We start from the raw sequence: 23,491 nt of genomic DNA on the forward strand, positions 1-23,491 counted from the left end.
GGGTGTTTCATAAAGCTGTTTGTAAATAACGAATGACATTATGAACGACTGGTGATCCCTTCTAAGAAACTAAGACAACACCAATGAAAATATGCAGTGTATCATTTACCAACAGAAAGGATCACCAGTTTTATAAAGTCGCTTGCAACTTGAGAACAGCTTTATGATAACCCAACTAGATGGTATAGTTCTAAGAGGGTGTCTCACAAAGCAGTTCCTACAAGTTATGAATGGCTTTGCAAGGGACTGGAACATGTTATTGTGCTAAATGAGACACCGTGATTTCTCCCTGCTATTTCAGGAATAATGGGACTGAATTTCCTATATTAATCATCTTTTGACAAATAATAAAATTTAAGTTAAAATGGTTGTGAACACCAAGTATTTCTTAATCTACAATGATTGGATTTTACCGTTATATGATTGTGAATCTAATTTAGCACCCCAGAACATGTTCTAGTCATCATGCATAACTTAAGGCCACCGCACACCTTACGAATGTTCGCGATCCGATTTTGGAACAAATCGCATTTTGCTCATTTTCTGAAAAATGTGAATGGAACATATCATTTTATTTGAGGTTTAAATTAATTGAAAGAATACATTATATAACCATTTTGAAAAATTGCAAGCCTTTATTTCGGAGTAAAGGCCAAATTAGTTTCAAATCGTAGCCAACCTTACAACTGTTATGACGTCATTACGACTCTATTAAATTTGCTTTTATTCTACGAAAGATGATAGCATAGTCACAGATTTGAACATAGGTATTCGTACCATGATTTAGAACATTACACAGTAAGATATTCCAAGTCTCAATGTTAGCATCAAATTCTACTACATTTTATTCTGAAATCGGGTCGCAGACCAATCGTAAGGAGTGCGGTCGCCTTTACATGTACAGCTCTATTATATATTCTCAGATCTTCTAAAAATTCTGTCAATAATTTGATCTCATTGTAATTTGGTATAACCATCATTCAATCAAATACAAACTTGTCATTTCTTTTTAAAGTCTAATAATTCGATTCAATTACTACTTCATTTACATCTTAGTGACCATTGTTAAATGTCTTGTATTGTATAATGTGTTTTTTATTCTTAAGGTTGCCTCTTATTCTCTTTCCAATTTCCACCTCTTGCTTTCCCTTCTCTTTTGTCTTATCCCTATTTCTTTCCCTTTTCTTATCTTTTTCCTCTCCTCTTTCTTCTTAATCCTTCATTCCCCCTATTCTTCATTAGTGACACTTTGTAGTAATTATGTTATGGCCTTTGGTATTTACTTATGATACATTTCATTTGAATTCATCTGTATAAATTTGTATTGTATTTAATATTGATTTACTTTATATTTTGTTATGTTTCTATTTGTACATGTAAACATTCACTCATTTCAGTCTTTGACTGCTTGTGATTGTACTTTGATAGTTTTTATTGTAATAAAATCCAATATATTTATATATGTATGTATGTATGTATGTATGTATATATATATATATATATACATATATATATATCTTAAAGTTTCACGTATTGGCTTCTCTAATAGTAACAAAATATGCTGAAGATAAAAGGTTCTCCTGAAGAAGATGGAGGTCCGTCGAAAATTTGAGTAAATAAAAACTATATTGGCATTGAAAGCATTACCTTTTATCTTCAGCATATTTTGTTACTATATATATATATATAATAATCAATGTGGTCTAATTGTAATTTACTTATAACTTGCCCTAGCAAACACTAAAACCCTTTCTTGTTCATCTTAAAACCAGATATGTAGTGAATTCTGATAGACCGAATGGGTTTTGTACGAAATGGTCATTCATGTAGCATGTGGAAATTCAACAATATTGTAAATGGACCAAATAGTTATCAAACAAGATGACTTGAGAAGAAATGGGACTGGACCAAACAGGTATTGAAAAGTATTTTAAACCAAGTAGTTTTCACCTGGAAAGAAAAATCTACAAACTTTGTACTAAAAGTGCACAATACATTAAAGACAGTGATCAATGGATTGCCCAAACCTATCATGCAAGATAGACACTGGCAATCGACACCAGTCCGTCGGTCGGAGACCAGCAAAAATCACTGTTGGGCAAGTAAATTTTCAGTGATTGGTCAAATTCACTGGTCCTTATTCAAGTCATCTTGGAAACAAGTGCTTTTGTCATCAGGCAGTTCACACACAGGTAGCTCCCAAAACACAATCTCTACCAAGATGATCTTCCAGAATTTGTAGATACGGTAAGAACTTCGGTAAGAAGAGGCCTTTATCACCTTGACGCCTTCACAAACTGCACATCCAGTTCTGTGTGCGCCAACGTGAACTGCCTGTCGGCCACGAACGCAAACATCAGAGTCTGGAAGATGGCTATGCTGATGAACTGGCCTTTGAAGTAGCGCATCTTCCTCTGCCAGAACTTGAGGGCCTCACTGAAGCTGGTCTTCTTGGAGAACAAGGGGACTTCCATGGTACCGTAACTGATGGCGAGAGCCGAGTTGAGGGGGATGGATAGGAGAAAAGGGAATACAGAACCTGGTTTGGAAATAGAAAACAAAAAAAAATGAATTAACCATTAAGGTGGTATTTTGCTGCATGGCAATCATTTGTGAAAATAGCTCATCTTTGTATTTTGCTAGCATTCATAAAAGGTTTTGAAAGGTTTGTAAAAGTTGGTAATTAGTTTTGCTGTCGCAAAGAAATTTTGAATATGTTCAACTCTTGGGAATCTACTTTTCCACATTTAACAGGTGCAAGTGTTAATTTTTTTTCAAGCTTTTAATTTGCAAACGGTAATAAGACAGTATTGTTGATGTTCCTTTTTTACTCAGCAATGCTAGCAACGACATGAGAACATGGGTCCTTGATGAAATCGACCCACTGAGAAAAGTGCATCAAATGCATAAAGTTATGTCCACTTTGAAACAGTTTGCACATGCATACCTTTGGATGTTGCAAACAAACTTTTGCCAGTGTTTGCAAAACTCATCAGAAAAATTGGCAAATCAAACCACCACAACAGCCACAACCAATTGTTTCCCAGTGAGAAGCATCCTTTAAAGTTTGAAACTTTAAAGGATGCTTTCATTATGAGGGTCCCAAGCTCTTAGCATCATATGCCATTGATTGGAACATGCAATGCACCAAATGTCTTTAGCAAGTGTTTCCTAGAGATTTACCCAATGTCAGCCCCAAGGCTCCTGCCCGTAGCGAAGCACAGAGAGGGCACTGTATGTCCCCTACCAGTATCGGGGTACTGATGACCATAGGGTAGACGAGTGTCATGGTGATGCCCGGTATGGCGGCCATGGGCAAGCTGGAGAGGAAGAGACCACGTCGGACCATCAGCATCCGACGGAAGAAGGAGTTGGACACCAGGCCAACAAGACCAGTGTTGAAGGCCACTAGAGGGTTGCCGGTCAAGAATGGCCATCTGAAGAGGAAAGTGGAGAATGTAAAAGGTCACCAAAAAGAATCATGCCAAAAGGGCACTCCCTATATGAAATTAAGGGTATTATAAAGGCCCTTAAAGCCCACAATCGATTGTTGACAAATTGTGTTCTAAGCAATGGGAATTAATCATGTCATTCATGTGACTGGTGATAAAGTGCTGTTCCAAAGTTTGCTCCCAGGGGTAGACAAAGTTGGCAGGCATCACTTTTGCAACATAAAGAATCATCAATGCTAACTCAAACTATTCAACAAATTACTTATGAAGTTACACGTTGTAAAAGATGAGTTATTTTTCAACACTGGAACATGAGAGTATCTAAAAAAACAACAATAGCTTGACCCAACCAGGACCCTGCTATAGTTTTAACTTTTGGAGCATTCACTTCCATATGATAAATTCACACCAACGAAGCCAACTCCAAAGTAATTGCGGTTACGTCACTGGAAATAACGTAATACATGTAGATGTGGTCAGTTTGAAGTCAGTTTGGCTGTTATAACTGTGGCATTTTCTTGCTAAAGAATAAACCATCCAACCAAATCAATGGTTCTATGAACTTGGTTAAAGTCACCACAAACAAGCCTTTTAAAAAATCATATTCTTGTGACTCCGAAAATGTTGTCTCATTCACTCACCAGTTTTGTTCTTTTTTAAAAATTCCGTACAAATTGACCCACTTTCTGTGCCCCCATCATTTCCAAAATTTTGGACCCATCAATGATCCCCAAGAACTTACGCTTTCTGACTTCCCAGCGCCCTGATGGCATCATACTGTTCCTTCAGTGCTGCCGTCACAGAGATGACCTCCTGAGATTCCTTCTGCTGCTGGGGAATGGTTGTCATAGCGATAACAGGCTAGTCTTCGACCCTGAATTATACAATGCAAATAACAAAGGAAAGGAAGAAAAGGTGATGAAATGTGAAACGTAGTTTGGAGTAAAAATAACAGAAGATTAAAAAGTTGTGGAAGCTGGTAGAAATCAAAGTTTAAAAAAAGATCTTCATGATGGCCAATTTCATCCATCACACTAAATAAAAGAAGGGAGAGAACTGAAGGAACCAAAGTGGGAGAAGAGGGAGAAAAGAAAGACAGACATGCCAAGTCTCAGACAAAATGTGCGAGACTCCCTCCTATCCCCATACATTTTGTTAACAATGGCTGTGATCTCATGCCAAATCATAGAAAGTCTCACACATACGTAGGCCTAAATCATGTACCTGGTCTTTGTCGCGTCTTTCTGCTAATGCCCACAATACTTATATCGGTTATTATGGCAACTAAACGTCAAGATTGACTTAGCCTAAAGATTTTTGCTGGGATCGGCAGGTGCAATACATGTACGTAGGGTGAACATCCTGCTCTTGGACGAATAGTTTATTAGATGTAACGTGCATAGGTTGGGACTGTCCAAGAAGGAGGATAAACTTGTGAAGCTTGAGAAGAGATGGAGAAGAAGAAGGGGATGGAGGAAATCATATGGATATTCATCATCTTTTCAGGTGTTTTTTTTTTAGTGACCAATGACTGGATTATTGATGATAAAATCAATGCGATATGTGAATTTTTAAAATTCATTGCTACTTCTTCTTCCTGTAAAGTACAGACTGCCGTTGGCATATTATCGTACTTGTGCTTGTCAAGTGCCCATATGAATAGTGCGAGTAAAAATCTCTACAAAACTATGTGCGGCTAAAAACAGAAGAGGCCTTAACGAAGCCTCCTTTGCTGCACCTCCTGCTTGAAAGACGCGAGGGAGGTGCTGTGAACTATCTTTGCTGGGAGTGAGTTCCATATTCTGATAGCATCAGGAAAGAATGTCCTTTGATATATTTGTGTTCTGGCATATGGAATTTGGAACTTATCAGGATTTCCACGTGTACATGGTCCAGTTGATGGAATAAAGTGGTCATCCGGGATGTCAATAAGCTTGTTGATGATGCAGTAGACCATGCTAGCTCGCTGTTGTGCCCTTCTTTCCTGAAGAGTAGCCCAGTGGAGTTGCTTTCGCATATCTGATACACTGCTGGTACGTCCAAGTCTCCTAAAGTCTCCAAAAGTCTCCTTACTTCATTGATAACACATATAATTTTTTGTAGAATTGAAACATGAAAGACAGTCTTTTTGGACTTCAATAACCCGCCCGGTTCGATAATCAGCACAATAAAATGAAACTTGACTGAGAGCAGGGTCAAGAAAAGATGTTTTAACTTGATTAGTAACACTGATTATAGACCAAAAGCTTCGGTCTCTGTTATGTTGGTTGTTCAGCTGAACTCCGTTGGCTTCACTCACCAAATACAGAGACCGAAGTTCTAGCGCGATCTGTACAGGGGACTCAATGGCCACATGTTTATGTACTAAGTTCAGATAAAACATGGAAGTGAAGTTGCATGACAGCCGAGGTAAGTCACTGTTCTGTTTTTGTTCCTTTTAACTTGATTTTTTTCCAGTTTTTTGGCAATTAATGCCAAGAAAGAGGGAATATTAATTTGCATTTCGGTCATGTTAATTTTCAAAAGTTTGATTCATTAAAGACAAAAATTGGAGAGCCCCGATGGGGGGATTTTGCATTGTAAGTCCCCTAATGGTGGCTGCACGATAGCGAGCCGTCTGTGTACGACTAGGCCCTAGGCCTAGTACGAGAAATATTAAAAAAAAAAACTCCTCAAAACAGACGGCTGCCAGCGGTCTGTTACATTGATTATTACTTTCAAATGATAATCATTAAATTAAAACATACAATTTAATAAAAATAGATCTAAGCCTGAGTGTAGATCTAGAGCTTATTCTAATACTTTTTTAGAAATTAAAAAAAAACTTAAGTTTCTCTTACCCGACAATACACAATTTTGTATGCGTGGGACTGCAATGCATGCACAGCCAGTAAAAACTGGAAAAATTCGAAGGTTTATACAGGATTCAAATGTGAATTATGTATTTACTCTGATTGGATTAACGATAACTTACCAAGTACCTTCAACAGAATTTATAAACTGGTTTCCTTACTGGAGGAACAGAGCAAAAATATACAGAAATTCCCCCAGGTCAAGGGAGTCACGTGATCGCTCAATTACAAGGTCGCCATATTGTCATTTGAGCAATTTCACGTTCTGAGTGTAAATAACAACAAGCGATTGCCTCGGCAGTTTTTGTGAAAGTTTTGTTATTTAATCTATTTCATTTATCACCATTACATTCTGCTGTCGTATGTGCACGGATATCTTTCCATATTCTGGATTTTAACGCTGATTTTCTGGATATTAAAGGCGGACTATCATCCCCATGAAAGTGAAGCCACTCCCACGAAAGGCGTAGGCAGTCGTCACTGTTTCAACCCCGCTGGACTCGGCAGGAAATCTCATCAGAGTTCGTTGAACATCAATACTGGCAAACTGTTACAAGCCACAGCTCAGTTAGCATAGCATCTATCTGGCCTGAATTTGTGGATTAATTTTGGATTTTCTTTCACTTTTGTGAAATTTCTTCTCATCAACGGTGGATTTTCCAGTGAATATGCCTGTTCGAAAGCAAGGTTGGTATTTTTTCATTTTTTATTTTTCATTTTTTGATCATCTGTCGACTGTCGTTGATTTGATGAAGTGAGTTACTAACTGAGCTGAGCTGAGAAGAGAGCTTAGCCTTAAATGAAAGGCAGTGTATACAGCCACACGCGTGTGTCTTTACCATCCAGCCACACGCGTGTGGTTATATCCAGAACACCTATCTGTGGATACCGCCACACGCCGCCAGTAATAACAGTAAAACACGTGTGTAGGTCTGACCGTCTATATCACGATCAAAATAACCTCATTTCTTCATTAAATTCTTACATTCTAAACCCCTTTGATATCCTTAGATCATTTCAATTTCATTCTCACCGTCTTCTCTCCTTGCTTTTCTTGTCTTGTTACAAACGGTCGTCTGTTTAACAGCAAATTCTCTTTTTCTACTTGTGTCGATTCTGGCTTCCTTCACGGTACGGTGGCAGACCCATACAGCGTTAGCGCAGCGCAGTAGACATATACAGTTTGGGTTACGTTTACGTTTGGTACGAATAATTTTCGTACCAAGCGTTAAGCATGCACGAATCCCGAGTTTCGTACGTACGCACGTACACGCACATAGCCTAGAGTCAGTAGAGAATCGACACAAGTAGAAAAAGTGTGGAAATTTGCTATTTAACAGGCGGCCTTTTGTAACGACAAGAAAAGCAAGGAAAGAAGACGGTGAGAATGAAATTGAAACGATTTAAAGAAATCAGAGTGGTTTAGAATGTAAGAATTTAATGAAGAAATGAGGTTATTTTGATCGTGATATAGACGGTCAGACCTACATACGCGTTTTACTGTTATTACTGGCGGCGTGTGGCGGTATCCACAAATAGGTGTTCTGGATATAACCACACGCGTGTGGCTGGATGGTAAAGACACACGCGTGTGGCTGTATACAGAGCTGCCTAAATGAAAAGTCAAGTCTTACTGTTGTGAAAACATTTAACTTCAACATTGAGTTTTCTAGTGAATGTACCAGTTTGAAATTAATATTCCTTTTCTTTTCTTTTAAAACACCGACTTGTGTAATTTTATGACATTACTTTTTTTTTTGTGGGGGGGGGGTTCATTTAGTTTGACTATAACTGTTTAAGTTAACTTTGAATGTTAAGAAAACAAAGATATTAGAAAGATGATTTACAATTACATTACTGCATGTATGAAACACATGATTTTTTTTCATTTTATCTTTCTTTTGAAATTTTCTTTGGAACAATAGGCCTAATGTTACATGTACATGTTCTAAGCATATGAAATCATTTTCTGAAAGGCATAGCGTATTGTTCAGTAGAGTTCAATTCTATACCAAAAAATTCAGTCTCTGTAGTTGGTTGTTCCGCTGAACCACGTTGGCTACCAGATCAGTGACAGTATGATAACATTTTTAACAGTTGAGTTTGAGATACAGATGTATTTTAGATTTTTAATACATGTAAGACAAATAATACTTATAAGTCAACAAATCAAACATTAATTCTTGTACCAATGAGGCCTAAACTTAAACAGGTTGACCTACAATTTTTTTTACAGCCACTGCCAGTTGGGTTATCCTTGCAAACTTGTTGCTTTTCTAATTTGTAGTGTTACCTACCGGGTACTCTACCAGTCAGCTATCTTTAAACTCAAGTCACTTAAAGTAAAACCAGAAAACAATAGATTTGGTCCACTGGATCTATTGTCTGGTTTTACAGGTACTGGTAATACTAATAGTGAGTTTAAAAAATACATGTAGCTGACTGGTAGTCGTGTAACTCTGTATCTGTCTACATAACACAGGTATCAATTGATTATCTGTGGGCTATATGAGTGGAAGAAGTAGGAGGGCTACAGTAGACTAGAGAAAGGTTTTGAGTATTAAGGTACATGTGCAAGAATCGTATTACTAAGCTCAGTAGGCCCATGTACAATGAACACACATCTTAAGAAGTAGGATGAGAGAAGTGCAACGTCAAGTTGATTTGAGCTATATAAAATCAGACAAGAGCAAAACTCAGAGAATTTGATTTAAAAATTCACATTTGAATTGAAGTTTTTAAATGAAATTTTGTCAGTATATCTTTCGCAGAACATAAATGTACATACATACATGTAGGCAATTTATGAATAATTCTTGTCAGTATGCAAAATAAAGGATATCAAAACCCAATACTGTCGTTTATGGTTGATGAGAAAAAGTCAAAGAGGACTCTGGTTTGATAAAGGCAATAAGTCGTGATATTCAATTTTCATTTTCTGTGAGAAATAAAACCACTTTAAACATGTATTGTAGTACTGTATCGTAAACAAAATTAATTTGATGAAAATCTAATGTACCAGGAATTTCATACATGTATTTGAATTTTATTAATATTGATCAAGTCTCTTATATATTTGTATCAAAAGAAGGCAGAATATGATATTGTCATAACTTCCTTTACTTTATTAGTGTCAGATTTTGTTGAAATTTTCAGGTTATACTTATTTTTCATTTCGTTTTATAATAATTTGTTTGGGTGAAGGAACCATCCGGTTACAGTGATAAAATTTAGTCTGCAGGCACAGACCCTGATTGAAACTTTGATCAACAAATGTGTCTCCATGCAAAGACTTGCACAAAACTTGTTGCAATTCAGAGGGCCTTCAGTGCAAAAGGCATGAGTAGGCTGAAATTCATACCCTTAACTCGAGTAAAGGGTTTGCACAGCAGACTAGATTAAGTTTGCTTTACCTTTCCCTGGCCGCCAACTGATGCACTGGGAGGACTGCTACCAAATATTGCATTGATATTCTACATGTATGTAGTGCGTAATGATGTGGGCCTACTGTTAATGGCTAATCTGTAAATCAAAATTGTTGAAGTGCTGAATACAAGGTGAATAAACTTAAAAAATTACCCTTTTTTTGTTCAGATAACTTTGACCGAAAGTCTGTGATGTTATTCTGAGCTTGTTTTACATAACATGTAGATTACAATTTGTTGATAGGCCAAATGCATAAAAACAAAAGAAATTGATTTTTCTAACTTTTCAACTTCTTGCGAGTGATTTGTATTTGCGATTTCTGAAAAGAAAACGTTTTGTTTGCCAGGGTCATCATACCATCACACTTTTGGCTGTATGATGACCCTAGCATGACCGCAATTGTTGTCGCTTGACTTACAATGTATAAAATGTTGCCTTAGCATTGCATGGCTTGTTGTGCCACATCTGATCTGGGGTTGGCAGAATTTCACAGTCATTTGGGCAAGAAATATCCATCTTTCTCATTGACTTTCTACACCAAAGTCAAATTAGGATGCTGCTTATAAATGTTGGGTTCGTGGTTGTATCCAGTTCTTCACACCCATAGCACAGTCAGTGTACAGAGCATCCTTTGCAAGATTTATGGGTCGGATCAGCTGCAGAAAATGGCATGCCTCCTGAAATTAGGAAGTCTATCACTTCATCTGATGTGTAATCATTGCCAACATTACCAAGACAGGTGAAGGTGGGCTTGTCAAGTGTAGTCTGAACTCTGAATGCACAGACCCTTGTCTTACACTAGTCAGTAAACAAGATGGTGTAGGACACACAAAGGCATTGTGTAGTGTGTACAAACGGGGGGGGGGGGGCAGTCAAATATATTGCTGTACACATGCTTGACCAAAAAAACGCAGTTGAAGGGGTGTTTTTTTTTCAGTTTTGATGCGGGCAACGCGTGCACTTGTCTTAAGGGTATCCAAAACACTGGTTTTTTTTTAAGGGTGGTTTTGAAAGACTGATCAATGGTCAGTCATGGGGTCAAACGTATACATGTAAGGTATGTTTTTTTCCACAGCTTTTTTTTAAGACTAGCCAAACATGTTAAGGGTATGTTTTTTCCCTGGGGTAATATTCTGATGACAACTTTTTTAGGGGCCAAAATGTTTATTAAATTAAGCCCGCAAAAAAAAACTTGTTCAGGGGGTTATTTTGCATACACAGAAAAACTTGTTTAGGGGGTGTTTGGAAATAATTTGGTCACGCATGTGTACAGCAATATATTTGTTTCCCCCCCCCTACACAGTACTTGACTATACACCATCTACAATGTAATATCAGGACTGCAAAGTATGATATCATATCCAGGACAAGGCAACACTTCATTTGTACAATGTTTTTGATGAATATTTTATGTCCGTGGAATAAAAGCTAGAATGATCCTTACATACATCATACATGTACAAAGCACATGTATTGTCGCCTCCTTTACCCTTTGCTTGCATGTAATGGACCTCCATATCTTCTATGACGATCTACAGTTCGTATTGTAATAAAAAATAGTTGGTCTGATAGCGCTACTGTCTGTTGTTTACTAAACAGTCCTTGGCCTGTACTGTAATTGCATAAAACCATCACACAAGAAAAACAAATTTGATTTGATATAATAGCAAACTTAAAAGGAAAAGCACTTAAACATGTAATTCACAAGTTTTTATGAAACAGGACTAATAGTAACGGATGCACATATTTTTGCAGAGTCTGCGGCTATAGACTACCTAGGCACTCTGTCAGTCTGTCACCATAAAGCCTGTTTGATGTATGGTGGTGGGGGTGTGAATCTCCAAAGGTGAGCTGCATTCCTTGAACAGACAAAAAAAATCTATTGAAAGTTATATACCTCATTCACAGTTGCTCACAAGTTTTGTAATACCATGGACCTACATGTATCTCTAGTTGGACCATGGTAATACCAACGTGTACATGTGCAGGTGGTTTGAATAAAAATGAATTTCGACTCGCCGTACGGCCACCGTAGAGCAAATGTGACTGAGGTATTATGTACAGGTAAAAGGAAAATGATTCTTTAATAATGGATAACCATGAAACTTCTAGTAGATAAAACTTACAACTGCAGTGCTTCAGTATCTGAAATTATAGGATTCTATAATTAAGTTAAATTTTGAACTATATATACATGTATTTAAACTACATGTAATTATCCTATTCAGCATTGCTAAAGAAATACATATTAATACTAAATGCATAAGGGGAGGGTGAGCAGTTTAATTATTGGTGTTAACAGGCATGACCAGCAAAAACATTTTGACAAGGGTTCCTTTTTTAGGTTTAAGAACTTTAGACGTGATTCACTATGTATGTTTTGAGGTGTTATAGAGTGAGTAAAATAAAATGTACACGAGGGCACTGTACACCATATGTGAGACTGAAATTGAGGGAAAAGGGTGTTTGGAGTTGATTCATTGTCTTTAACTAGGGGTATCTGTTACCCCAATATTGGGCTGAATTTTTATTTTATGAGAAAAAAACACACCTTGATTTAGGGACATATTTTTAAGTACATGTATTTGAAGACCAAAGTATCCAAAAATATATTCAAAATATCATGAAACTTCCACCTTTCGTCAATATCCCATTCTTCTAGACTCCCGCTGCACCGTAAAGTGACAATTATTTGAAGATTTCGTCTCCTTTTCAATCAAATGGTTTTCTTGCGGCGGGCTGACAAATAGACAAGCAGAATTAAGATACAAGTTACACTGTACACAGATTTGGATTCCTCGTTCAGCACTGATTGGTTTCATTGAGCTTCAATGTGCAGGGCTCCCTCGCTCAGTACGCACACTCTTGCTCACTCCCCAGTTCACCATACATCTCGATAAATGTTGATTCAATTTCCCACGAAGAATTCACTTGGCATTTTTGTGTTCTCCTTCAAGTACTTATCCATAGATGTGCAATTTAGAAATCTTTTGTCAGTACAGCAGGCCAAGTACACTGTAGTTTGCAAAGTATGTGTTGGAGGAATTTATTGTGGGCTTTATGTGCGTACCAATACAAATGTATATTATATGCACCTTGCATACTGATTCTGGCATGTACTGTATGATGGGGGGACCTAAAGCTACGCACTTTGTTTACAAACGATAGAAACGATGCCAATTTTAATATTTGAACAAATTATCTGTCGCTAACTTGTGGCAAATATTCTAAAGATCATTAAGCAAGACAAAATATCACAAAACTCACTAATACGAAAATCCCGCCGTGTTTTCCGAACACTTCTTGAATTCGCCGCCCGATGTTAGAAGGGGTCCTACAGTGTACATGTAAAGCTACGCACTCGATTTATCATGCAGAATAATAGAATTTCCTGTGCCTCAATTTCTAAAATATGTTCATACTATTATAGGATAATATGAAATTAAAGAGAATATAGCTCAAAAATTCAAAACAGTTGGGGGTGTTCTCTGCATTTAGAGATTTACTGCAGCCTCTGTAGAAAAAATTGAATAGGAATCGTTCGTCACTCTGCAGTCACAATTCCACACAAAGTGCGCATTTGCCATTAAAAACTGCATGCGCGATGAGTGGTGCGTAGCTTTAGGACCCGCGCAGCTTTAGGACCCCCTGCCATACAGGACAATGTTGAAATGCAATATGAGCTATAAACGTGTGTATATTATTGCATTTTTAGACTGGACTGTTCAAGACACTACTGGCCTAAAACATGTACATGTACATATACATGTAGGTGACATGTAGGCCTACATGTAACAATGAGACTGAAGTACTGTTACTTTTAAAGTGAAAATGAAGTACGGTATGTCAGGTTATGTTAGGACAAGATATCATAGAATGAATACCGTTAATTTTGAGTGCCAACTTGATAATGTACACTACATGTAGTCTTACGACCCACACGTACATGTACGTCAGATTTAGTTCTCAATCTCCTGCTGAAATAGCAGGGGTGCATACATACATGTATATGTACAAATCATGGATGATTTTATGATTTGTATTTGATACCAGCGCTTTTCATACTAATGTTTATTTGGCTGTTTATTAAAAGTGGCAGCATTTTGTCTATGGAAAACTGACTAGACATCATTGATTTCATGTAACATTGTACGGAGGTTTCAGGCCTGGTCACACCGCCCATATAGCGTGTTGTTGGAGCGGTCGTGGAGCGGAGAGAAAAAAGTCATCACCGCTCGCTCCCATTCACCATTTTCGATTTCGATTGTTTTTATTTTGTTTTCGATTTTTTCCCCAATTTTGTGAGCGAAATTCGACCCTCTCTCCCTACTGCTCCACGACCACTCCAACAACGCTCAGGCGGTGAGACCTGGGGCGGTATTCTGAAAACGTTCTTATCTTAATTTTGTTCTTATCTACGTCACTTTCTTAAATTGGTATTCTGAAAACGTTCTTATCTTTTTCTTATCTTTTGTTCTTATCTTGCTCTCCACCCAATGCTGAGCGCGTAAATTTACAACTCGCGCATATAATACCAAAGCGCGCTAAAAGATAAGAACAGAATGTAGATAAGTGGTATTCTGAAAACGTTCTTATCTTTTTTCTTTCTTATCTTTCACGATATTTAAGATAATATTTAAGATAGCTAGAGGGTTATCACATCTCACGATGTCCGCGTTTTTTCTTGCTCAAAATCGATGGCCTCTAGTAGTAACAAGTACCCACAAGTATTCCTCCCACCATTTATTTCATTCACCCTTTATTTTGCCCGTCTCTTTTTTCTATCCCTTCTTTCTTTTCCATTTTTTATTCCTTTCTATCTGTCTGTCTTTCTTCCTTTCTATCTGTCTGTCTTTCTACCTATCTGTCTGTCTTTCTTCTTTTCTTTCATTCTTCATTTATATCTTTACTTTTGTTCTGTTTGAATCTTTTAATTTCTTTTTTTTTCTTTTGCTTTGTTTCATTTATACTTCATCTTTCTTCCTTTTTTATTTTCCCTTTTCGTTTTATCCCTTTCTTTTTTTTCTTTACTGAGTCTTTTTTCTGCTTTCCCCCCGTTTCTCTTCCTTTTCTTTCTTTTTCTTTTTTCTTTCTTTCTTCCTTCACTTGTTTACAAGTAATCTTTATTTTTCTTCCTTATTTTTCTTCCATTCTTTCGTTTTTATACATGCTTTTCCTTTTTTAATCATTCATTTTTATTCCCCCCCCTTTTTCGTCCTTCCATTTAATAATTCTTAATTTTTCTTATTTTTTTATTTCTGCTTTCTGACACTTATGTGTCTTTTTTTACTTTCTTTTTTTTCTTTATTTTGCTCATTCTTTTTTCGTTTGTTCTTTATTTACTCTTTTTCTTTACTTTCTTTCTTCTCTCTGTCTTTAACTTTTTCTTTATTCTTTCCATTGATTTTTTTTCCCAACTTTTTATTTTCCCTTCTTTCTTTTTTTTTTCTTTCCTTATTTCTTATTTCTATGAATTTACCTTTCTTTCTTTATCTTTTTGTAGTCTTCATATTTGCGTCAAATTTCCTTCCATTTTTTCTCTCATCTTTATTTCTTTGTTTAATTTTCTTTTTTTTCTCTCTTCCTTCACTTTTTACATTTTTATTCCCTTTTTTCTCTTTCTTTTTATTTCTTTCTAACTTTCTTTCGTTTTTTTTTAGACTTTTTTTCTTTTTCGGTTCCTTGTTAATTTATTTTATCTTATATTAGTTTGACCTTTTTCTATTTTGTGTGTATTCCTTTTAGTTAATTGGTCAATTCCATTGTGACTTATGGGACATTTGATACTTTTTTCCACATAACTGAGGTGCATATCTGAAATAGTAGCTGCACAAACATGGATTTACTTTATTAAACTGAAAGAAGAATACTTAAACTTACTATATACAAAAATGTATGCTTTCAGCTTGGTTGCATAGGGTGCTAGATATTCAGAAATGTCATTGTGACTTATGGGACATTGATGGACCACACAAATTGGGCTCTTTTGTTCAAAGTGCCATATCTATCTCAGTTTTATGACAATGTTTTTAGATTTGGGCTTGGAGATTAACTAGTGATAGGACTCACTAACAGTACTTGAATTGGACTTGATTCATTTCATTTGTTTCAGTAGTTGTGTGCAATCGTGTGTGACTTATGGGACAAGTGACTGTGACTGATGGGACCCTATCTCATTTCATGGAATTAACATTTCCTCGCGATGACTTTTTAAGTCAAACTTAATTTCAGCATGAATAAATATTTCCTAATAAGATGACACCCTTAATAATTCATGCCATTGTGTCAGAAATAAATTCAACAAAGGGCAGAAACATCTTTTCATGCAGTTCATTTATATAAAGGGAACATTAACCAAAAAAAAGCTTCCTAACTTGTCATCAAGTTTTAAGAACTGTAATCAAATAAGTAGAAAATAATCAATAAACAATTACAATCATAAATATTTAGCAAACAGATGAAAAATGAACAATTAGAAAGAATGTACACACTTTCAATTGTGACTGATGGGACATAATGATATGACATATTTGTTACAGATAGGACAAATAAATGTTGCTTTTCTCTATCTGTCTCATACAGTATGGTAAGAAAATGACCTTTTCAGTGTATTGTATGTAAGCAAATTAAGACATTAATGCTGCCATGAAGTAAATCAATATTCTTGTTAATATACTCTCTTTTGTGTCAAATGCTCATATTTTTCATTAGCTGTTGATGTTTATGATAAAACAGATGGATATCAGTGCACAGGCAAATTTTTGACAAAAAATATTAAAATTTTGGCATAAATTCTTTTTAAAAAATTCATTAACTGGACTGTCTAGAAAACAGTTGCAATCGCTTTCTACTATCTAAACTGCATGTACATGTATACTTGTATAGTAAAAAGTGTATTCATTTACATAGAAGATTATACCATTGTCTGTGCAAAAAATATGAAAATAATTGATTTTCATGAAAAATCCAAGATGGCTGCCAAAATTGCCAATTTGGAACCCCATGGGACACGATTTGACAAAGGGAACATCAAGATTCATTAACTATACACTTCAGGCAATACAAAAAATGTTGGTTAAATAATATACCATGGGGATGCACCCTATCACAACTTCTTTTTTTGCCAGCTGCTTGGGTTGATATGTCATCTCTTTCATAGAAATTCTGAATGCCTGTAAGGACATCATCATTTGTAGAGTACCAAAGTGATGTTAGTTGTCATGGTGTAATGGCGGCCTGGTTCTAAACAAAATAACCTGGGGCCATTTCATAAAGCTGTTGTAAGTTAGGAGCAACTTTTCAGAATGACTAGTGATCCTTTCTTATATGCTAAAACATTGCCAATGTATGATGACATTTACCACAAGGATCATCGGTCATTCTTAAAGTTGCTCTTAAGTTACGAAAAGCTTTATGAACCAGTGCCCTTTTACGACTATCAGAATGATGGTAACAACCAAGGACAACACAAATCATTATTTTTGCAAATACAAATGTGTAAGACGATCATGCAGCTGCGACTAGGTTTAGAACCGGCGATTCGATGTTCATGACATTATGACACCACCCTTTGGTCCTCTTTAAATGCGCATGTTCCTTTCTATTGGCAGGCGGCAGGAATGATTCTGAGAAAACTTGATTGCAAGCTTCTGAACAATTTTTTGGCATTTACAGGGGCTTTAATAGCTCTGCTCATGGTAGCCTTAAATGCATCTGAGGACTGGTGCTCTTATTTTGACAGGATCCAGAGGGTCGCTCAACTACAAAATTCGTGACTGATGGGACATTGACATAGGTTTTAATAGTTTCCATGGAACTACGTGTATATACCAAGTTCACATCATATGTAAAACAGTTGATGCACACTCTAAGGGGACAAGAAAACCAAGAGAATGATCTGGACCTAAAAAATGACTAAAAGCTAGGGTGAAACAAACCCAATTCACCTGCACTCAGCTTTGCATTTTAGCGATCATATTCAGTTTTCTCCTTCTTTCTGGACTGGGCACACAATGCAAACTTATTTTTTGTTGTTCAATGCACTGCCTTTGATATTCAGACTGTTTTTTCTGACAGTCAGCATACTGTTCTCCAGCTTTTAAGCATTCTTGTCTCTCTCTTTGCTGTCATGGACAGCTTTAAGGTGGCATGGTTTACAAACTGTATATGTGACTTATGGGACATGTGACTTATGGGACTGAAATGTATGTCCCCCCAGTATAGCTATTTCAAGTCCAATACAGATGCAGCTTGATTTGTTGAAGCAAGCATGTACTATGGTAGATAAAAAAGTCCAATACTTGTCTCCAGGAGTCTATGGCAGCATATGAGGGAAACTTAATGCTCAAAACTGTGACTTATGGGACATCAAACATACACACCTTGAAATGTATTTTGTGCCTCATAGTTTCACTGCAGCGTGTAAAACAATACAGCTAATGGTAAATTATTGCTTGGAGGTCACATGGACAGTGGGATTTTTCATCAGCACCCTTTGCTTGCCAGGAGCCAAGGATGGGTGAAAGTTGTACATTTTCTATGAAATCTTAGTACCACAATGCAACAGAGTGTACATTGCGTATTTTATGAATGAATGAGGGTATAGTAAATATAAGTGTGTTTTTGTAAACCTTAAACTGTATACTTATAAACAGTATAAACAAAATTGCTCCGAAAAGAAATTTTTGAAAATGGAAAAATGCAACATTTGGCTGGAATTGACCAATTTCTTTTTTTTCTTCATTTTTGTTCCTTCACTTTATCATGGATAATTGTTCTATTTTTTTCTTCCTTTTCCTTCTTTTATTCATTCTATTTTTTTCTTTTTTATTTTTGAATTCTTTTTGCTTGCTTTCTTTCGTTTAATCTTTATTTTTTCATTATTTTCTACTTTGTCCCTTTCATCTTTTTTTTTCTGCTTCATTCTGACCCTTTTCTGTCTTCTTTCTTTCATACCTACTTACTTTCTTTCTTCATATTTTGTTCTTTATTCGTACCTTCTTTATTTACTTTTCTTACTTTTTTTTTTGCAAGTGGACGTTTCGAAATAATAAAATCAGTCATTGCGTATAAAATGCCTATTTTGCACAATGCGCCAGAAACGGTGAACGCGCAGCGCCCATGATATTCTCTTCACATAAGGAACGCTTCTATAGGTTAAACTGCCAATATAAAGCGCATTTTGATTGGTAAAATCTTAAAAATGGGCGTGTTGGAGATAAGAAGGGGGCAGTCCTTACAGAGATAAGAACGCGTTAAGAAGATTTTCAGAATACCGATTTGCAATGATTTTAGCGTCTTCTTATCTCAGTGAGATAAGATAAAAGATAACAACAAAGATAAGAACGTTTTCAGAATACCACCCCAGGCCTTTGCATAGTGTATTAAACTGCAAGGGTCCTGATACAGGTTCAAGAAATGCACAATCACCAAGCTTTCAGTTTCACTTTGAAATTTACCTACATGTACATGTGTACATGTAGGCCTACATCTACATGTGCAGTACTAATAATGTACATGTACATGCATATTTGGAATTTGGATAACAGTACAGGCTTTATGCCCATGACCCCTGTTGACCTTAGCAACTATCCCATTTTCAGTTCAGACTTGCATACTTCACATTCCACATTTAGCCTTGTGTGGGTGATTAACTTTTTTGAACATATGGTATCAGGGACTCATGTCCCTGATGTAATCCTGTAGACTTTCAGGGTGTCCCCTCCCCTCCCTCTCCCCTAAACAAAATTTAGCTCCTCATGTAATACATGTGTACATGTACATGTACATGGAACTACATGTACAGTATGTATGCTACATGTACATGTGTATTGGCAGGCAGTTCCAAGCAAAAGTGGAAAAAGGTTTTTTCGGGAATTTTGCCTTCAAAATTCATATGTACATGTACCTGTCCAGTATACAGTACAAGGCCTGCATATGTACATGTACATGTAGGCCTACACATCAAGGGGTCATTATTATAGGCCTACTTGTACTTTGATTTAAAAAATTAAATAGGGTAAAAGAGTACGATATGAAAGATAATTTGTTTAATTCTTAGGGAGATACATAGGCCTAGGCCTATAGATTATTAAAATTTTTGGCAAGTACATGTACATGTAGGCTTAAAACTTTATTTTAAAATGCTAGTTTATGCAGTTTTATGTTATAAAGTTTGCATTAAAAAAAGAAATAAAAATAGGAATGTATTCACTCAATGTATTCACTGCAATGTTGCAGTTAGCAGCCGAAAATTTTGAGGTAACTCTTCGTTATTTTCTGTTTCTAGTGAACCAAAGTTCCACAAAATCGTTATGTATTCACTCTGTTGATGATTTGTACGAAACGACCAATTTATGCAATATCGATGTACATGTATAGTCATGCAAACTTTCGACTACAAGTTTTCTCTGCTCGTACAGTACACTGGAACATGAAAACTTGTTTTCGGTTCACCCAGACCTTGCAAGGGTAGCATGCAAGGAAGAGATTGTTTTGAAGCAAGGACTATCTGTCTTGCATGAAACCTTACTAGTCATATCCTGCATCCTGTCTAGGATACATGCAGATAGTATAGACATGGGGAAAAGTCATCGACCTAGGCCTAACTGGCTAGTGCAGGGATTTGGGAGGGGGCAGTTGGAGTTGATTTCTAATACCCGTACATGTATGAATCAATTTGCATACGTTTCAGAGTCCTGAGCGTTGGTCTTGACAATGTGAAAGCTTTATATACATGTAGCAGGGAATAATTTTCCTGGTATCGCATCGCAATTTGCTCCACATTTTTTTAAAGACAGTTATTATGCATAAAAGTCTTTTGTAATTGTATAGCATATTTTTATATAAAAGTTGAGAGCTTCCCTCTTATGACCAAAAAAGCTATTCAAATTTGTGAAGCAAAGTTATTCCCTGTATAAGTTTAACGGACATAGCATTAGACCTATGTATTTGCAAACTGGATGTATTTTCCAAGTGAAATTTGAAGTTTATGAAGGTTTTAACTTTCATGTTCTACAGTCCTAAAAAAAATGCAGGCCTATGTTATCAAAACGTGAACCCTCAAAATGTTAGTGGAGGCGATGCCTATAAAGCGCTTCCTTTTCGCCAAAGTTGAGGGAACTGAAATTGTGCCCTTTTTATTTGGCTGTAGTGTCTTTTTCCCTTTAAATTATAATCTTATAATTTTTCTCTCTGTCTGCTGCCTTGGCTATGAAAAATTGCCCCTCTTCAATCCCATTTCGAGACCTGCTGCTGTAGACTTTACATAATTTTAAACCAATTTATGAACCGTGATAACTGGGCCATGCACATTTAAATGTGGTTCCTTCCTTTAATGTATGGGTCACAGTGCTCACTTCTAGAATACACAAGCAAATCAGTGCTTGATAGCATAATAATTAACAAATTGTATCCATCCACTACTGTACAATCAGTGAGTGAACTTTGACACAAAGTACCCTGGACCAATTAAGCATTTTCACGCTTTGCATTTCAGACAGTGTCGAGGATTTGTGTACATTAAGATACACTGTAGATTTGAATTACGTTTCGATAAGTGCAGAGCATTCGTTTCCCGGCCTTGTATAGTATTTGCCAGGTACTCTCACAAAGGTATTGAAGTATTTTGATCAAGAATGTCGGATTCAAGTTACGAGGATGATGTTAATGCGGTAGACACAACTATTACAATGAGACGTAAGTTTGAAAGAAAATTTGGGAATTATTAAATACACCTGTACTTGTTTATCTACAGGAACTTGTCTGTGATAGCCTACAGCGTATATTTTTGTCAAAGTTGTGTATAAATTGAAAAGATTGTTTTGGGGCAGCAAGGGGACGTCTCTGATTTGAAAACAAAAAAGTATTCCATTTGCATAATTATTGATTTCTTTATATTTTTTCAATTGCTAGTAATCCACTTGTTAGCAATTCTTTCATTTTTTATTTGTTTGTCAAACACAGTGGCAGAGCTAGAATTGCCCACAAGTGGGGTACAAGTCATTGTACTTTTTATTTTCAGCTTGGAATTTGATTTAGTCATTATGCAATTGTGAAATTATTGGGTATACAAGACCATCAAAATTTTCAAAAGAATAATAAAGACATAACAAATATCTCTCTCTTTTAATACCCATCTGTTCTATCTCTCTCTTTCTTCATCCCTCTCTCTCCATCTCTTTGCTTCTCTCCTCCTTCAACCCATCCAGAAGCCTCCAGGGCCCTGGAGCTCCTGGAGGAGTACCACTCCAAGCTGACTGCTCCAGGGGACCGCCCTCTCCGCAACGCCATCGAACGTGTCATCCGCATCTTCAAAAGTCGTCTCTTTCAAGCCCTCCTCGGTGAGTCCTCTCGCGCATCTCTCATCCCGTACACGCAGTCATTGCACGTTCAAGCAGTGATTGACATTTACATATTCCTGAGCTTTTGTTTGAATGGAAAGTGTTTATGAATGAATTCAAATATCCCATTCAAGAATGAAATGTAAACAACTACTGTAGAAAAATACAAGAGTGAAGTAAGTTTCATATTTTGGTGAAATAAAACCTCTGCAAACTTATACAGGCCTTGCAGGGCTGTGACTTTTGAAATACATGTAGGAACTACACATGTACACATGTACATTTCAGCATATTCCAGTCAAAGAAATCAAGTTTTTATTAACTGAAGAGCTTATCTTATATTAGAGGTTTTATAAATTTTGACTATTGGAGACTGAATGAATTCACTATAACCATGGACCTACATGTATGTTTTCTAAAGACTCCAGCCGACAAATGTTTGTCGGCTCATTCTCGGGTAAAAACTGGTCTGGTATTACTGCTTTGGTATTAAACTGCTGACCAAAAATTCTAATTTTATTATCTCCCTGTACTTAGACCACATGGGGGAAAAATTAAAGTTATTCCATCTATACTACTTTAGGAGCAATTTCTTTATAGTCAATTAAAACTCAAAAAAAGATAAAGAAAAATTGGATCTGCCAGCATCCATTGAAACAGTACTTGAAAAGAAATATACATTGTATTATCTAAAGTCAGTATTTTATTTCAAATGTGATTTCACTTTAACTATAAACATTGAAATCATTGATAGGAAGCAATATTTTTATAATGAAATGCCTTCACCCTGAACTCTCCCAGACGTGTCTCTTTTCGATCCATTCACATTCCTTTAGCATCATCCCTCTCATTCTCTTCATCAGTATTAAGCAAATTTGACTGGCCATCAAGTCCGATTTCATCTCTCGTTCATCAAGTATTTGCCGTGCAATTCTGAGGCCCAATTAAAAATGTATTTTCAGCAGCTCTGGCTGCGGTTAAGAACCTTCAAGTGGCAGTCCTTGATTTCTCTTCATTTCATTCATTCAGTGATGAAATAGAATGGGTTTTTCTCAGCGGCACAAGAGTGTTTTTTTTAATGTTGTACAGGGAATACATGTATGTTCTCCTTTGCCGTCCTTGTTTTTAGTGTGTTCTGTGCTAATTTTCCTCAAAAATCTGGTTTCGTATTTATTTTTGTTTTGTAACTTTGCCAAGCACATCCTTTGTTCTAATGTTTTAGTTTGAATATTGATTTTTAGTATATTTTTTAATCAAAGTTTTTCCTCTTCCTAATGTCCAACTACATGTACTTAAGATTTTAAGTGTGCGCATTTCATCAATAGCAAGTACATGTACAGTGTATATCTTAATTTTCAATTCAGAGATATAAGATCATGGTTGTTGTTTTACTTTTTTTTATCATGCTTCGTATAATTCA

General features: G+C 36.3%; 2 protein-coding genes across 2 annotated transcripts in view; one reads left to right on the top strand and one right to left on the bottom strand.

The window, feature by feature from the left end:
• Nucleotides 1–1,993: 1,993 nt before the first annotated feature.
• LOC121429624 (transmembrane protein 126A-like) lies at nucleotides 1,994–6,976 on the bottom strand. Its single transcript, XM_041626754.1, has 4 exons — nucleotides 6,427–6,976; nucleotides 4,195–4,326; nucleotides 3,184–3,437; nucleotides 1,994–2,539 (listed from the first exon to the last, which is right to left on the bottom strand). The coding sequence occupies exons 2-4, from the start codon at nucleotides 4,299–4,301 to the stop codon at nucleotides 2,277–2,279; spliced, it is 624 nt and encodes a 207-aa protein (XP_041482688.1). The 5' UTR covers nucleotides 4,302–4,326; nucleotides 6,427–6,976; the 3' UTR covers nucleotides 1,994–2,276.
• Nucleotides 6,977–20,466: 13,490 nt separating this feature from the next.
• The window catches only part of LOC121430213 (disks large 1 tumor suppressor protein-like), a 36,158-nt gene continuing 33,133 nt past the window's right edge, over nucleotides 20,467–23,491 (top strand). The window contains exons 1-2 of the mRNA XM_041627491.1: nucleotides 20,467–21,427; nucleotides 21,940–22,071. Of these exons, the coding sequence (XP_041483425.1) occupies nucleotides 21,367–21,427; nucleotides 21,940–22,071 (193 nt within the window). The 5' untranslated portion in view covers nucleotides 20,467–21,366. The remainder of the gene's footprint in view (nucleotides 21,428–21,939; nucleotides 22,072–23,491) is intronic.

The sequence above is a fragment of the Lytechinus variegatus genome, chromosome 16 (assembly GCF_018143015.1).
Source record: "Lytechinus variegatus isolate NC3 chromosome 16, Lvar_3.0, whole genome shotgun sequence".
Classification (NCBI taxonomy): domain Eukaryota; kingdom Metazoa; phylum Echinodermata; class Echinoidea; order Temnopleuroida; family Toxopneustidae; genus Lytechinus; species Lytechinus variegatus.